Source organism: Muntiacus reevesi, chromosome 2 (genome assembly GCF_963930625.1).
Source record: "Muntiacus reevesi chromosome 2, mMunRee1.1, whole genome shotgun sequence".
NCBI lineage: Eukaryota > Metazoa > Chordata > Mammalia > Artiodactyla > Cervidae > Muntiacus > Muntiacus reevesi.
The window spans coordinates 60,552,513-60,567,777 of NC_089250.1; the positions used below are offsets into that span (position 1 = coordinate 60,552,513).

The 15,265-nt window shown below is 47.4% G+C and overlaps 1 protein-coding gene across 1 annotated transcript in view; it reads left to right on the forward strand.

Annotated features, from left to right (window-relative positions):
• The window catches only part of EFCAB8 (EF-hand calcium binding domain 8), a 50,426-nt gene extending 35,627 nt beyond the window's left edge, over positions 1 to 14,799 (forward strand). The window contains exons 19-27 of the mRNA XM_065921829.1: positions 103 to 315; positions 1,248 to 1,382; positions 3,461 to 3,667; positions 4,211 to 4,348; positions 7,148 to 7,316; positions 10,877 to 11,009; positions 12,586 to 12,790; positions 12,875 to 12,973; positions 14,223 to 14,799. Coding sequence (XP_065777901.1) covers positions 103 to 315; positions 1,248 to 1,382; positions 3,461 to 3,667; positions 4,211 to 4,348; positions 7,148 to 7,316; positions 10,877 to 11,009; positions 12,586 to 12,790; positions 12,875 to 12,973; positions 14,223 to 14,489 — 1,566 coding nt within the window. The 3' untranslated portion in view covers positions 14,490 to 14,799. The remainder of the gene's footprint in view (positions 1 to 102; positions 316 to 1,247; positions 1,383 to 3,460; positions 3,668 to 4,210; positions 4,349 to 7,147; positions 7,317 to 10,876; positions 11,010 to 12,585; positions 12,791 to 12,874; positions 12,974 to 14,222) is intronic.
• The last annotated feature ends 466 nt before the right edge of the window (positions 14,800 to 15,265 follow it).

Below are 15,265 nucleotides of genomic sequence, written 5' to 3' on the forward strand. Positions count from 1 at the left end.
TCCAATGCACCCGGAGGGCCCCGTGGTGTTGGCATTGGACGGGGAGGCCTCCCTTCCATCCAGGACGCAGCAGCGCCTCACAGGTCTCCCTCCCAAGCACAGGTGAAGGATGTGGACGACTGTGTGTTCGATAGCCACAGGCCCAGCAAGCCCTGCGTCGAGCAGGAGAAGTGGGCTTATAAGCCGCACCCGCAGCCCCCGGGCCTCGGCACGAAGGCCACAGTCGATGCCAACCCGAGGCGGAACCTGATGTCGGCACCTCCAGTGATGAGACACCCCAGAGACAAGGAGCCGGCAAAGCCAGTGCCCCTGAAGGTAGCTGCCCTGTGTCCCCACCATCCGAAGAGGCGCCTTGGCCAGGCCCGGGTGGGGTCCCTTCCGTTTAGGCCCATGGCTGCCTCGGGCCTGGGCCCAGTCTCTTCCAGGAGCACGCCAGTATAGACCTAGTGTCTGCAGACTCAAGGGTCAAGGGTACAGCTGAGGTTAAAGCCTTTCTCTGTCCTTGGACTCTCATCACCCAGGCAGAGATGAGCCCCCATGCCTCCTGCCCCAGAGAACGAGCTGTGGGGGTCTGAAGCCCAAAGGCAGCCACTACTTCCCTCCCTCTCTGAGTCCTGGCCTGTGCCCCAGGTTAACCTTCCCAGGCTTGTCGGACAGCCCTGTTTTGGAGTGGGGGAGTTGGAAGGAGGAGCAGGGGGTAGCTATTCTCTCCTGCTGACCCAACATGCATTGGCCTCTGACCCTTAGCCACAAAAACCGTGATCTCCAGTGAGGGGCTTGAGGGACCAGTCAGATTGTCTCAGCACCTGCAGTCTGATTCCCATTCCGGGGAGCTGGGCAGACCCAGAGGGCTTGTGAGGCGCAGGGCAGTCTGCACTTTGACCCACACGACCTGCTGGATACATGCACACCTTTCACTCTGAGGCTCTCAGACCATCCTCGAAGTGTCAGGGTTGCATAACTACATACACACCCCTTGATCCTTACCTCTAGCCACAGTGTCTTTTCCAGGATGAAGGAGGGGGCTTCCCCAAAAGTCAACTGTGCTCTCTGCCCAGAGAGCAGACACTGCCGGTAACTTAAACCAGAGCTTCTCCAGCATCGGAGTGTCTTTATACCCAGGATCCTTTGGACACCCAGCTGTATCTTTTGGGGTGGGGTGTCTACTCTTTAAGCATTTGCCTCTGTCTCTGTTCCCCAGAGGTTGTCTCAACCTGAACTGAGAGGTCCATTTATTTTTTTTCCAGAAACCTCTCAGTGCTAACAGCCTCAGTCAGTCAAGATTATCCCTTGGCAGATATTTAACTCTCAAAGAGGTTGAAAGGAAAAAAGCAGACTTCCAGAAGACGATGTTGCTTCAGTCCAATGCATCGGTGGAGAAGGTTGGCCATGCTCAGGCAGGGGCTGGGTTGTGAGCCAGGGGCTGGACAGTTGGGATGCAGACTGGAGATGTGGCACCTGGGGGTCTGGGGGCCCAGCCTCATTCTCCCAGGACCTGGAGAGGCCTGCTGGAGATGATGGCAGTGCTCAGGATCTTGGCTACGGGGCTGCCATTTGGGAGGTGTCCCCAATGTTGGGGGGCTGTCTAGGGAGGGGGGCAGTGTTCCTTCCTGGTTGGGGGGCTGGACTGGGAAGTAGGAGATGTGGCATTTTCAGAACCCACTGGTGAAATGCCCTCCTGAATTTTTGCGTGACACGTGAGTGGGGACCGGATTATCTCTGTTCTTGCTCCTCCTATACCTTCCTCCTTTCTGAGCTTGGACACATCTCCCTTTGCTGTCACCCCTGGGTAAGGTGACCTCTAAGGCCCCTTCCAGGTTTAATCTGAAATAATAGGGTAATTCTATATGGGTCTCCTAGGTTCCTACCATGAGCCCAGTGAGAATATAATTAATAGCTGTAGGTTGCAGCAGGGCTGCTCCATGGCCCAGCTTCTGGGACTCAAGAACAGGGGAGCAGTGTCCTGTGGGACTGGGTCCTGTGGAATGGAGCAGACAGCCACCAGTGGCTGGACCTTCTCCTTCAGGTTCTGAATGTGCTCTCCTCTGTTTTAAAAAAATGACTTAAAAAAACCCTCCAAAACTTAAAAAAGTAGTATTGGTTAAAAAAAAAAAAGAAATATGTGTAAAGCAAAAAGTAAAAGGTCCGTGTTTCTCACTGTGCACTCCATCTCATCCCCAATAGCAGTAGTCACAGTCACTGCTAACAGGCTGGTTTAGCTTTGTCTTTTTTTTTTTTTAAGGGGAGTGATGTTAAATTATATAGCTATGTGTATTTGCTTTTTAAATTTAACTATATTATAGATATGTTTTCTCATTAGCAATTTGGATTCAGCTTAATCTCAGGGATGGGGTCGCACAGAGTCAGACACAACTGAAGTGACTTAGCAGTAGCAGTATCCCTTTATTAGGTTAAAAAATTGTTTTCTTAAATTTCCATGTCTTTAATAGTACATGAATCTGCATTTGTCCTCACACTAAGCCGGTTCTAGACATCAGCCTTGTCTTCATTTCTGCCAGTCTGGTAGGTGGAAAATAGCATTGTCTTTTGATATTCCTTTGGTTATTTGCGATGTTGAGCTTTTTGTAAATTTGTTAGACATTTGCATTTCTTCAGTGGAATAAATGTATATTCATATCCTTTTCCATTCTTTTCTGTGTTAATTTCTTGGAGCTGTCTATATGTTCTGGAAATGAATCCTTTGCCTGTTGTGTCTTGGAAACATTTTCACCTCATCAGCCTTCGTGGTGTCACACTGAGGTTTTAACTTTTTTTAAAATTAGGTAATTAGTTTTATTTTTGGTTGCTCTGTGCACAGGCCTTTCTCTAGATGCGGTGAGCAGAGGTTACTCTTTGCTGAGGTGCACAGGCTTCTCATTGCGTTGGCTTCTCTTATTGCATTGCATGGGTGCTAGGGCACGCGGCTTCAGTAGTTACGACTCATGGGAACTAGAGCGCGGGCTTAGTAGTTGTGGTGCATGGGCTGAGTTGCTCCGTGGCATGTAGAATCTTCCCGGACTAGGGATTGAACCCTGGCATTTCACTGTACAAATATATCAAGGGGAATGAGTTTGTTCTCTACATCATTCTGAGTTGAGTACAGGTCTTTAGAATATTTTGTTTGAGCCTTCAGACCAATCAAACTTGTATGTCTTCATTTGGTAACCATTCATCAATCTATTATGATGTGTCAGGCAGTGTCGTATGGGATAAAGTCGTGAACAAAAAAGATACAAATCCCAGTCCTTGGGGAGCTCATAATCTGGCCAAAAGTTCCTGGTCACCAGCTAGGTAGGTAAGGTGGTATTGCATCACTGTTCTCACTGGGTGTCTAGGAAACTGGGTGATCAGGCGGGTGTGGCTCCTTGCCTGGGCGTCTCAGCACTGTGCCACAGGGGAGCTCCGGCCCGCAGCACCCCTGAGTGGGTTCCCCTCTCTCGCATAGATAATCTTCTTACAGACTAGGCCCCGCCTGCCGCACTCGGCGGCCCTGCTGAGCAGCTGCATGGACGGTCACATCTATGCCTGGTCCATCCACGGGAGCGGAGGCCTGCTGGGCAAGTTCCCTGTGGACGCTGTAGACAAGGGGGACGTGGTTGTGGGTGCCATGGCCACGGATCAGAATGACTGGATTCTTGTCACAGGGGATTGCAAAGGCTGCATCAAGGTGAGGAAGAACTGGCGCTGGGATCGAGGGGCTGGCATGAGCCAAGCTCTGGCCACCTCTTTGCCATCTGTGGTCCTCGCCTAGCCCCTATGCCCTCTGGGCACTTGTTTCACTTGTGACGCTGTGGGTGGTGGGGTGGGTTACCTCAGAGTCCCCTCCTGCCCTTGTGGGCCCAGGGAAGTGAGGAAGGGCTTGGTCAGGAGGCCCCCTGCCCAGAAGCTCTCCTATGGGTCCTGTGCTTTAGAATTCTCTTCCTGCTACTCGCTCGCCCCCAGCTGTGCATCTGATCTGTGATCAGATGTCTCAGCAGCAGATTTTGTGCTTTGTGGTTACGTGAGGTGTGACTGTTTCGTCCTTGGGTCGGTCACACTCTCCCTGTATGCTAGCTAAAGGTCTGGCCTAGAAGATGCCGTATTCCCCTCAGGGGTGTGAGTAAGAACCAGCTCCCTGAAGTGAAGAGAAATGGTCTGGGAGGAACCCTCAGAGTGAGGAGGTGTTGGGGATCAAGGAGTGCTGGGCTACTAATCCACGCTTTGTGCCTAGATCTGGGACATCAAGGATTACTGCACACATTCTGACAAGCAGACGAACCATCCTAGTGATATCAACAAGTTTCGGTTCCTAATTTCTGAACGGATTCAGGTCAACCTCCCAAACTACAGTCCCCCGGAGGAGAAAAAGGTAGGATGATTAGTGGACAATTGCTGAGAAAAGTGCCTCTGAGCCCCACCAGAGTCCCACACTGAGATTCTGAATCTTTCGTGTTTTTCTGTACAAGGTTGTCTGGTTGGTGTGGAAAAGGTTTTCTACTCACCAGAAGTCACTATTAACCAGTGAAACATAAGTATACGCACACCAAGTAGTCATGTGCATATACATGTATGCACACATGTATACACATGTATGCATATGTACACATGTGTATACCTTCCATGGGCTTTGATCTTTGCAATGAAGGCCCTGAGGTCATAAATTCCTTTAAAAAATAATGAAAATATTTATGTATTTTCTTGAGTAGGTAATGCATTTGCATGTGTGCTAAGTCGCTTCAGTCGTGTCCCAGTCTTTGTGACTCTATGGATATAGCCTGTCAGGCTTCTCTGTCCGTGGGATTCTTTGGGCAACAGTACTGGACTGGGTTACCATGCCCTCCTGCAGGGGATCTTCTCAACTCAGGGATCAAACCCATGTGTCTTATATCTCCTGGCAGGTTCTTTACCAATAAGGCCACCTTAGGAAGCCCAGATAATGCATCTACATAGTTCAAAAATCACTTGATATTTCCCTGATGACTAGTGAATTTGAGCACTTTTTCCTTAGTTGTCAGGAAAATGCAAATTAAAACCAAAAGGTGATATCACCACATATCTACCAGAATGACTAAAACTGAAAGGACAGGCAATGCCAAATATTGGCAAGAATATAGGTCAACTGGTGATAAACCATCTAAAATTGGTTATGTTGATGGTGGCAACTCTGAATATATGAAAAGCCACTGAAGCCAGCACTTTAAATAGATAAGTTGTATGTGAATTGTATTTCAATAAAACTGTGTTTAAAAAGCTATAGAAACAATAGGGCAGATATTCTTTTTTGTTTTGTTTTGTTTTTTTACAAATCCTTGTTTGTAGTTGTTTATCTACACATCTGGTAATTTATCCCAAGGAAGTAGTATGTAAAAGGACATAAATCTAAGGTCTTTAATGTGTACTGCCATACTGCATTCCAGAAAGTTTATATAGGTTTTCACTTTATTAGTTTGTTTCGCTTTATCCTTGACAGCATAAAGTTTTTATCATTAACAGTGTTTATCTGAGTGAGTGCCCCCTGATAGATATATAAGGCATTCAATGAATAAATGTTTAAAGTAAAAAAAAAAAACCTTTTAGCTGATTTTTAGATATAAATAGTTTCTTTTGATTTTATGAAAATATTTTTGCTTATATTGACATCTGCCCTTATTTTATTGGCTATATGTATTTTGTGAATTACCTCTTCATGTCCATGGTCCATTTTTCTTTTGTGGTGATCATCTTTTATAAATGATGTACAATCATCTTAAAATATATTAAAAGATATTAGCTTATTGCCTGTCATATGTATTACAAACATCTCCTTCCCCCAGTTTGTCATTTGCCTTTTAATTTATGATGAGTTTTAAATTACAATATGTTTTTTGGTGGTCAATTTTTCTTCCCGTTGTGATATTTTCTGTTGCTTATCACTTTCTTATCAGAGATAATAATTCAGAGATAATAGTTACTCATTCTTTCTCTTCAATGTTTTATGGTTTCATTAAAAAGGATTCTTCAACCCTTCTAGTGTTTACTTATAAGATATAGGGCAATGAATTAAGTTTTACTACTTAGTTTATCAGGAATTCCAACACTGTTGATTGAATCCTGTTCTCTATTACCACCAATTTCCTGCCATTCTTGTCATTTATCAATGTTTTAAATATATATGTGGGTTGATTTCTGAGATATTGTCTTCCATTGTCTCGTTTTTATTACTGTGATGTAAAGTACTTGAGTATGATAAAACATGTCCTCCTTCGTTCAGTTCAGTTCAGTTCAGTCGCTCAGTCGTGTCCGACTCTTTGCGACCCCATGAATCGCAGCACGCCAGGCTTCCCTGTCTATCACTAACTCCCGAAGTTTACTCAAACTCATGTCCATTAAGTCAGTGATGCCATCCAGCCATCTCATCCTCTGTCGTCCCCTCCTCCTCCTGCCTTCAATCCCTCCCAGCATCGGGGTCTTTTCCAACAAGTCAACTCTTCGCATGAGGTGGCCAAAGTATTGGAGTTTCAGCTTCAACATCAGTCCTTCCAGTGAACACCAAGGACTGATCTCCTTGCAGTCCAAGGGACTCTCAAGAGTCTTCTCCAACACCAGAGTTCAAAAGCATCAATTTTTCTGTTTTATTTGAAAATAGTCTTGGATATTTACACTCGTTTTCCAATTAAGTAAGATTTTATTCTTTCATAGTGCAATGTGATATATCACTCCATTTATCACCCTATTCCATGCCTGATGCCCAACTAAATAGCTTGAAAAAAAGACCTGGGTTTTTGTCTAGCCCCATCACTTTCTAACTGTGTGGTTCTGGACTGGTTACTGAATGTTTCTGACTTTCACTTCTCTCCGCTCTGCAGTGATGAGACTCATACACATTCCATAAGGTTATTCTGATGCTCAAATGAAATAATCTGTACATAGGAAGCTGGCAAGCAGTACAACAATATGCAATTTTTTTGTTTGTTTTTAATGATTTTACCAAAGGGACCAGTGAGGGCCAGAGAAATGCTTGGATTTACCTAAGGTCACCAGAAAGTTCCTGTGGGGGTGTATCTAGAACTAGAACCCTGGCCCATTTCCCAGCTCCTTCCAGAAGCCTCTGCTACCTCCAGCCCTGGGTGCCCTCTGATGAGCCAGTGTCTTGGGAGTTTAATTAATTTTCTTGCCCTGTCCCCTGTAGGTTGAGGCCGGCCAGACCATTTCCCTGATTCCACCCCAGCTTCTGGTTACCTGGAAGGCCCATTTGGATAGTGTGGCAGACATCCTATATGTGGACAGCCTCCAGCTGGTTATCAGTGCTGGCCAGGACCGGGATGTCAAGGCTTGGAAACTCTCTGGTGACGCCATTGGTACGGAGGGTCCTGCTGAAGCTCAGTCATGCCCCATGGCCCTTCCTGGCCCTGACCCTGTTAGAACACAAGCTGGCATAAACCTCATATCCCATGGGGTGGGAGTTTCAGACCACAGCAGCTGTTTTTCCTCAAGTAGTATCACAAGGTGTGAGTCTGTCCAATTGTCCATTCAGTAGTCTGTCCATTTGCTCATTCACTCATCTGTGCAACACTATTTGCCTTTGCATATCAGATCATATATCTGATAAGGTACATTACAGTCTCTTTTTAAAAGTAAACTTAATTCTTGAGGTATAACATATGTAATGAAAAGCACACAAACCAGAAGTGTTTTCAGCTTAGTGAATTTTCAGGAAGTAAACATATAGCTATATAACCACCATTGTATCAAAAAACAGAACATCACCAGCACTCAGGGCTTCCCTTACCTCCTGACCTCTACTGTCTCTACCTACTCCTTTCCAAAAGTAACCACGGTTCTGATTCCTAAATCCAAAGCTTATGTTAGCCTGGCTTGAACTTTGTCTAAATGGAATCATTTGACAGTTTCTCCTTTGTGTCTGGCTTCTTTCTCTCAAACACCATATATTTGTGCTGTTCAGCCATTCATTGACTATAGTCGCTCATTCATTCTTACTGCTGAGTGGTATTCTGTTGTTGATACCATACTTTATCTATCTGTGCTACTGTTGGTGGGCATTAGGGCTATTTCAGGCTATTAAAAACAAATACTGCTATGAACACCCTCATACAGGTATTTTTTTTTTTTTAACAAGTGTATGCATTTCTGTTAGATATAATGGAATTGCTGAACCACAGAGTATACACATTCAGTCTCAGTAGATACTGCTAAACTATCTTTCAAAGTGCTTACCAGTTTTCAGTCTTTCACCAGCTGCATACAGCAACTCTTACTGTCTCATAACTTTGTAAATACTTGGTATTGTCATTGCACTAAATTTTAGCCATTTTGGTGAGTATGTAGTGGCATTTTACTGTGGTTTTAATTTGAATCCCTGATGAGTAGTGAGGTTGAACATTGATTTATGTATTTATTGATCAATTATATATTTTATAGTCGCCCCATGTCTCTCATTCTCTCTTCTGTTCTTTTCATTTTTTTCCCCATCTCTGCATTCCAGTTTGAATATTTTCTACTGATCTGCCTTCCAGCTCATTAAACTTGTCTCCTGTATGCAGCCTGCTATTAAATCCATTCAGATACTGTATTTTTTAGTTCTAGAACACTCATTTGATTTTTCTCTACAAATTTCGATTAATGGTTGAAATTCTGCTTCTTTTCCTCCGTTCTGTTCACATTTTCCTTTATTTTCTTTAACATTTTTACAGTAGTTGTTTTAAAGTATTTACCTATTAACTCCAAAGTCTGAATTATCTGTGAATCTGACTCTATTGCCTATTTCTTCTTTTGATTATTAGTTATATTTTCCTGCCTTTTCACATGTCATGTATAGAAAAACTCCAATGAAACCAAACCAAACAAAAACCCAACCCAAATCAAGCTGAACTTTCCTGAACTGTGTAGAAAAGAAACTGTAAAGACTGAAGCTGATATGATTTTCCTCCAGTGCGTTGCTCTTTCCTCTGCGTAGCGCTTCTTGTCTCAATGCAGTTAGGAAGTGAGCTGGGTTGGGGCTGGGCTGCGGCTTCAGGAGCCTTAGTTTACTTCTGTGTTCAGTTGATTCCAGGGTAAAGCCTGTTGTGTTTGTTGTTGGTGTCTTCCTCCAGTGAGACTCTTGACTCCTAGTGAGCTCATTCTGTCTTTCTAACCCAACCCCCAGAACTTAAGCAACCGCAGGCCCCAATCTTCTTTCCATGCGGCAACCGCTCATTTGTCCTATGTATCTCTAAGTCTGTTTTTGTTTGTTTCATTTGTTTGTTTTGGTGTTTAGATTATATAAATGAGATCATGAGGCATTTGTCTTTCTTTAACTTATTTTACTTAACACAGTACTTTCTAGAGTCACCCATGTTGTCACAAATGGCAAGATTTCTCTTTTTTTATGACTGAGTCATATTCTCTAAGCTCTCCTGTAGGGAAAACAACCGTGCCTTTGGGACTCCACTAGACTTAATCTGTCATGCCAGCCAGATTGACTCTTAGAAACTCTGACGGTTTCCGTATCTTCAGGTATCTTTCTTCTGCTAAACAGAACCTGATTCTCACTCACCATGTGCCCATACTCAGAAAAATGCTCCCAGAGAAGAAAGCAGTTCCCAATTTTAGTCCTTCTGGAAAGAGCTCTTTCTTTTCTGTAATTTTGGTTTGTCTAGTCTTCTTTGCTTCTATAGCTCCCCAGTGATTTTTTTAAAATACAGTTTTTAAAGGTTACTTTCCATTTACAGTTATTACAAAATATTGGCAGAATTCCCTGTGTTGGGCAGCGTACGTCCTTGAGCCTGTCTTACACCCTGTAGTTTGTACCTCCCCGCTGGTAATCACTAGTCTGTTCTCTGTATCTGTGGATCTACTTCTTTTTTATTATATTCATTAATTTGTTATATTTTTAAAATTCGACTTAGAAGTGACATGTTTGTCTTTGACTGACTGACTTATTTCACTTAGCATATAGCCTTCAAGGTCCATTCTTGTTGCCACAAATGGTGAAATTTTGTTTTTTCTTTATGACTGAGTAGCTTTCCATTATATATATTGATATACATACCACATCTTCTTAGGTTGCTTCCGTATCTTGGCAATTATAAATAAAGCTGCTATGAGCATTGGGCTGTGTGTATCTTTTTGAACATTTTTTTGGATGTATACCCAGGAGTGGAGTTGTTGGATTGTATGGTAGTCCTATTTTTAGTTTTTGAGAAACCCCCATGCTGTTTTTCACAGTGGCTGCACTCATTTACATTCCTACAAATAGTGTACATGGGTTCATTTTGTTCCAGATCCTCACCAGCATTCATAATCTGTGTTCTTTTTGATGATGGCCACTCTGATTGGTGTGAGGTGATATCTTATTCTTCTCCAGTGATTTGTAAAAATATGACTTTGTAACACATCTGTTTTGTTTTTCTTAATTAAAAAGAATTCTGAAGCATGAAAATGGCCTACAGCTCACTATACCCTGCCCAGAAGTAGGACTCATATTTCTCTATTCTTACTACCTACTTTCTACTCCAGCCCTGATCCTCCACAGACCCATTCCTAACTTCACATCTGATAGGTGAATGATAGATGCCTGACAGTCTTGTATACACCATTGCCATTTTATATGTGAGCCAGTTAAAGCCTGTCTGAGGACTATTCAGTCATTGCTATAGCACCCTCTCCATCTTAGCCTGTATGTGTGGCAGGATGCTTTAGGCCTGAATGCCAAGTATATCCTAGGGTTAGGGTCTGACTCCTCCAGATATTTGCCAAATAGCTAGCATAATGCCTGGGATATGTTGGGCAGAGTCAGGTGTAGGCCAGGAATAAGGGATTGCTGGCTACCTCTTGAGGGTGGATGGTGAGGGACAGAGTGTTCACAGGAGGGAGGGGCTGGCCGGTCCTTGCTACTGAACTGGGTCTGGTTAAATCACAGGGACGTTTGGCCTGAGTGTTTGGAAAAGGCTGCAGGATACCCCAATGATGACTGATGGCGAACTAAATGAAAGATTAAAGAAGGAGGGTGACTTCTTCGGCCCCAGTGAGAAGACTTTCCATCTAGAGCTGCAGTGAGTTATCACAATGGTCATTGGTCGTTGGTCAACTGGTCAACTCTGGTCTGGATCCCAGGAGGCCTCCCTTGTAGGGTAGTCCTGGGCATATGCAGGTAGGGCCTTCAGAATGTCACAGGCATGGGAATTGCAGGTAACTTGACTCTACAGGTGGTGGCTGTGGCCTCAGAGCCCGAGGCTCTGTTCTAGCCCAGATCAGATGTGAGAATGAGCAGTGAAAACCAGAAAATATAAAACCCCAAGTCCTTAGATGGGGACCCTGCTCCAGAATCAGGCTCTGGAGGCCCCTGGTGGGAGAGCCCAGGGTTCTGGTCTTGACATGTGTGTTATTTCTCTGAGTCGGAGGAGGCAGGTTGCATGCTACATGTTCTTTCCTCTACAGGTTCCTCCTCCACCTGTGCTCTATCCCTATTCCTGACCAAGTCTCAGATAAATTTTTTGTTGTTCAGGTGCTATGTCCAACTCTTTGCTATCCCACGGACTGCAGCACACCAGGCTTCCCAGTGCTTCACTATCTTCCAGAGTTTGCTCAAACTCATGTCCATTGAGTCAGTGATACCATCCAACCATCTCATCCTCTGTCACCCCCTTCTCCTCCTGCCCTCCATCTTTCCCAGCATCAGGGTCTTTTCCAATGAGTCAGCTCTTTGCATCATGTGGCCAAAATATTGAAGCTTGAGCTTCAGTATTAGTCCTTCCAATGAATAGTCAGGACTGATTTCCTTTAGGATTGACTGGTTTGATCTCCTTGCATCCAAGGGACTCTCAAGAGTCTTCTCTAGCACCATAGTTTGAAAGCATCAATTCTTTGGCACTCAGCCTTCTGAGAGATGGTCCAACTGTCACATCTGTACATGACTACTGGAAAAACCATAGCTTTGGGTCATTCAAAATATATTTATTGAAGTCCTGCTGACTGCCAGGTTGTGCTAGGTTCTTGGACATCCAAAACTATCCAGACATAGGTCCTTCCTCAGAGAACTCCCAGTCTGCTGAGGGAGATGAATATGTAACTCATGGCAACAGTTCTATGTGGTGAACAATAGGACTATTAAGACAGGCTTGGCTCAGAGGATAATCACCTGACTGGGTAGAGCAAGTAAGGAAGGCTTCATAGAATAGAGATTTTGGAGTTGGATTTTGACATGTAAGTAAGAGTTTGTCAGGCACCATAGAGTTCTTGTGGCTCCTATGCTCCTATCAAGGCTTACGCTTTCACAGTCCTGTCAGGATATATCAACAAGACAGAGGCAAGGTTCCGCTTGCAAGGAGAGGAGGTTTAGGTGTCCTGCAAGGGGAGGCCCAGGGGAAGTCTGGATGGGGTGTCAGGCCTCCATAGAAGAGGATGTCAGGTGGTGGGAGGTGTCATAGGACTTGATGGAGGCCAGGATAAGCAGGGCTTTGTTAGTGTTAACTGAAAACTTGCCCACTGATGGGCCCTGGGCTGTACAGCCTCAGTGGAGGGATGAGAAGGTTGGAGAGGATCCAGCCCAGAAAGGAGAAACCCGCCTAGGGAGAGATGTCCCATCATGTGGACAGAGGGCATCTTGTGATGGAAAGCCCCTCACATCAGGGAGGAGCGAGATCTTGCTGAGGCCCTGATGTACCAGCGGCGGGAGCAGGTAGTCCTCTTGGATCTCCTGAATGGGAAGGCAGACACGGAGGCTAAAGCCTGGGCCAGGCTGCAAAAGATAACCCCGACATCCCCATGGATTGGAAAGCGCTCCCCAGAGGACATTGAGGATACCTGGTGCAAGTGGGAATCCAAGGGCAAGCAGGTGAGGCTGGGTGGGGCACTAAGTGGGTAGGGAAGCCCTCAACCCTCAGCCCCGAGCCTTCGCCCTTGCCTGGGACCCCTGCAGGAGAGCAAAGTCCTGGGAGCAGCATACAAGCCCAAGGAGAGGTCGCGGAGCCCCGGACTCCTGTTTACCAATGTGCAGTACGGCTGGATGAAGCACCAGGTGAGTCAGGGTGGGGTTCCTACCTGAGATGCTGGGCCTAGAGGCTGGGGGACCCACTTCCATCATGCCCACATGGCCCTCCAGTGGGGGTGAGGGGCACACCTTTCCTTAACAGGATTCTGTGCCATAGGCAGCTCTGGGATGAAGCCGGTCTGGCTGGTTTGTTTGCCAAGGCCCTGCCTGAGGCCATGGACACAGCTTTTGTCCTTGAGGACAAACCTCATTGAGCCTATGGCAGGAGGTTGTTTGTGGACCTGGAACCTGTTGATCGCCTTCAAAGCACTTCCCAGAGTCTGCTTGTTTGTTGGGCTTCCCTTGTAGCTCAGTCGGTAAAGAATCTGCCTGCAGTGCAGGAGACCCCAGTTCGATCTCTGGGTCAGGAAGATCCCCTGGAGAAGGAAATGGCAACCCACTCCAGCATTCTCACCTGGAAAATCCCATGGACAGAGGAGCCTGGTGGGCCGCAGTCCATGCGGTTGCAGAGTCAGGTTCACTGCTCGTGTCTCCACACTGGGTGCCATTCTGGAGCAGACACAGGGCCTCATGGTCCTAGGCACACATTCAGCAAGAGACAGCGGGAGAGGAACAGGCCTGTGCTTGGGGAGAGAAAGGGACCAGGGACTTTGGAAAGACCAGCCTGGAGTCCCATCCTGCCTCTTGCTTGGGCAGATCCCAGCCTCTCCCAACCTCTCTCTCCTCCTCAGGGGAGCTCCCATCCTCTGGGGTGTGGACTCAAAGGCAACCCCCTGGCCCCAGGCTGGGGAGGGGTCAGTGCCAAAAAGGAACTTGGCTTCCGTGCCCTTTCCTGGAGACGGGCCTCCCAGCACATCATGGCGAGTGCTGCCGGGAGAGGTGGGGGCAGGTCTGGAGAGTTCCTTGCATTCGAGCCCCACTCAGGGTCCAGCTCGAGGCCTCACTGTAAGACGGGGACGGTCCAGCACTGACCTCACAGGATTGTTGGCAGCACCAAGAGGAGGGCCAGGGGCTGGGCCTGGTGCCCAGGGGGCTCACTGCTTGGCTGAGTGTGGTCATCACTAGTGTTGCTGTTCAGTCGCTAAGTCATGTCCTAGTCTTTGTGGCCTCACGAACAGCATTCCAGGCCTCCCTGTCCCTCCCAGGTCATCAGCGACAGGCGTGCAACTCTGGGGATGGCTCCTCTCTCACAGGATGCCCCCAGAGTCCGTCCTCCCTGGGAACCCTGCTCTTGGTCCTTGCTGTTCCCCACGGTCCCCTGCTCTGTTCCCTGCAGATCTCACCTCAGATCTACCAGAGCCTGCACTTCAATGAGCTGGCATCCACCCAGAACCCTGCCTTTAAGACGCAAAAAGTCCTGGACCAGCAGAGCTGGCTCACCCTCCTGGTGACCCAACGCATCCGGAAGGACCTGGGTCCCTACAGGGAGACCGCGCCTGAGCACCCGGCCAGCCCGCCCACTACCACGGCCTCCTCTCCCTCCTCAGCCTCGCTGTCAGCCTCGGGCTCCAGGCTCCTGGCGTCCAGCCTGGCCCCGTCCTAATGGTCCCAGCCCTCCCGATCCTTATTGCAGCCCCCGTCTGCCCCCGCACCCTGTCCTCCCCCGCGGACCTGTCCCAGGTATCTCAGCACGTCCTGCAGAGACCGATGACCTCCCTGCCCCACGGCCCCTCCCTCAGGCTGCTCTCCAGGCCTCGGAAGGCCCACCTCCCGTCCTCCTACATCAGGCTGCGAGGTGGCCCGTCCCCTCTCCAGTCCGCCAGCAGGGCCACCAGGCTCATGAGGTCCTGTCTGTCCCTGGCTTACCCTTTGCCAGGCCCAGAGGGTACAGACCTCGCCCTGGCTCTCCCCACTCTGCCATCTGGTGAAGTCAACCTTCTTCGCCAGAGTCCTGGAGAGGAAAATAAATGTTCTCAGATGCTGAAGTCCCACTGGCCTTGGGATTGGGCTGTGTGTCTCTTGCCCCTTAGGCACCAGGCTGTGTCTCTGATTCGGGGTCATGCTCCTCTAGGCAAGGGGACGTGGGGAGGAGAGTCCCTCCTCTCAGGACACCTGGTGTGGCTGTCTGGCAAGTGACAGGCTGAAGCCTGGGGCAGGGGCTTCACAAATCCTGGGGGTGCGGTGGTGGGTGGTGTGAGTGAGGGAGGGAGGGGGAAACAGCGGGGGAGAGGTGGTCAGCCAGGCAGGTGGGACCTTGAAGACCAGGAAAAGGCATCTGGAGTGACTCTGAGTGAGACGGGAGCCGTTGCAGGGGCTGGAGCTAGAGTGCGACGTGGTGGGATTGAAGCGGAGCCGAGAGGAGGCTGCTCTGAGCAGTGA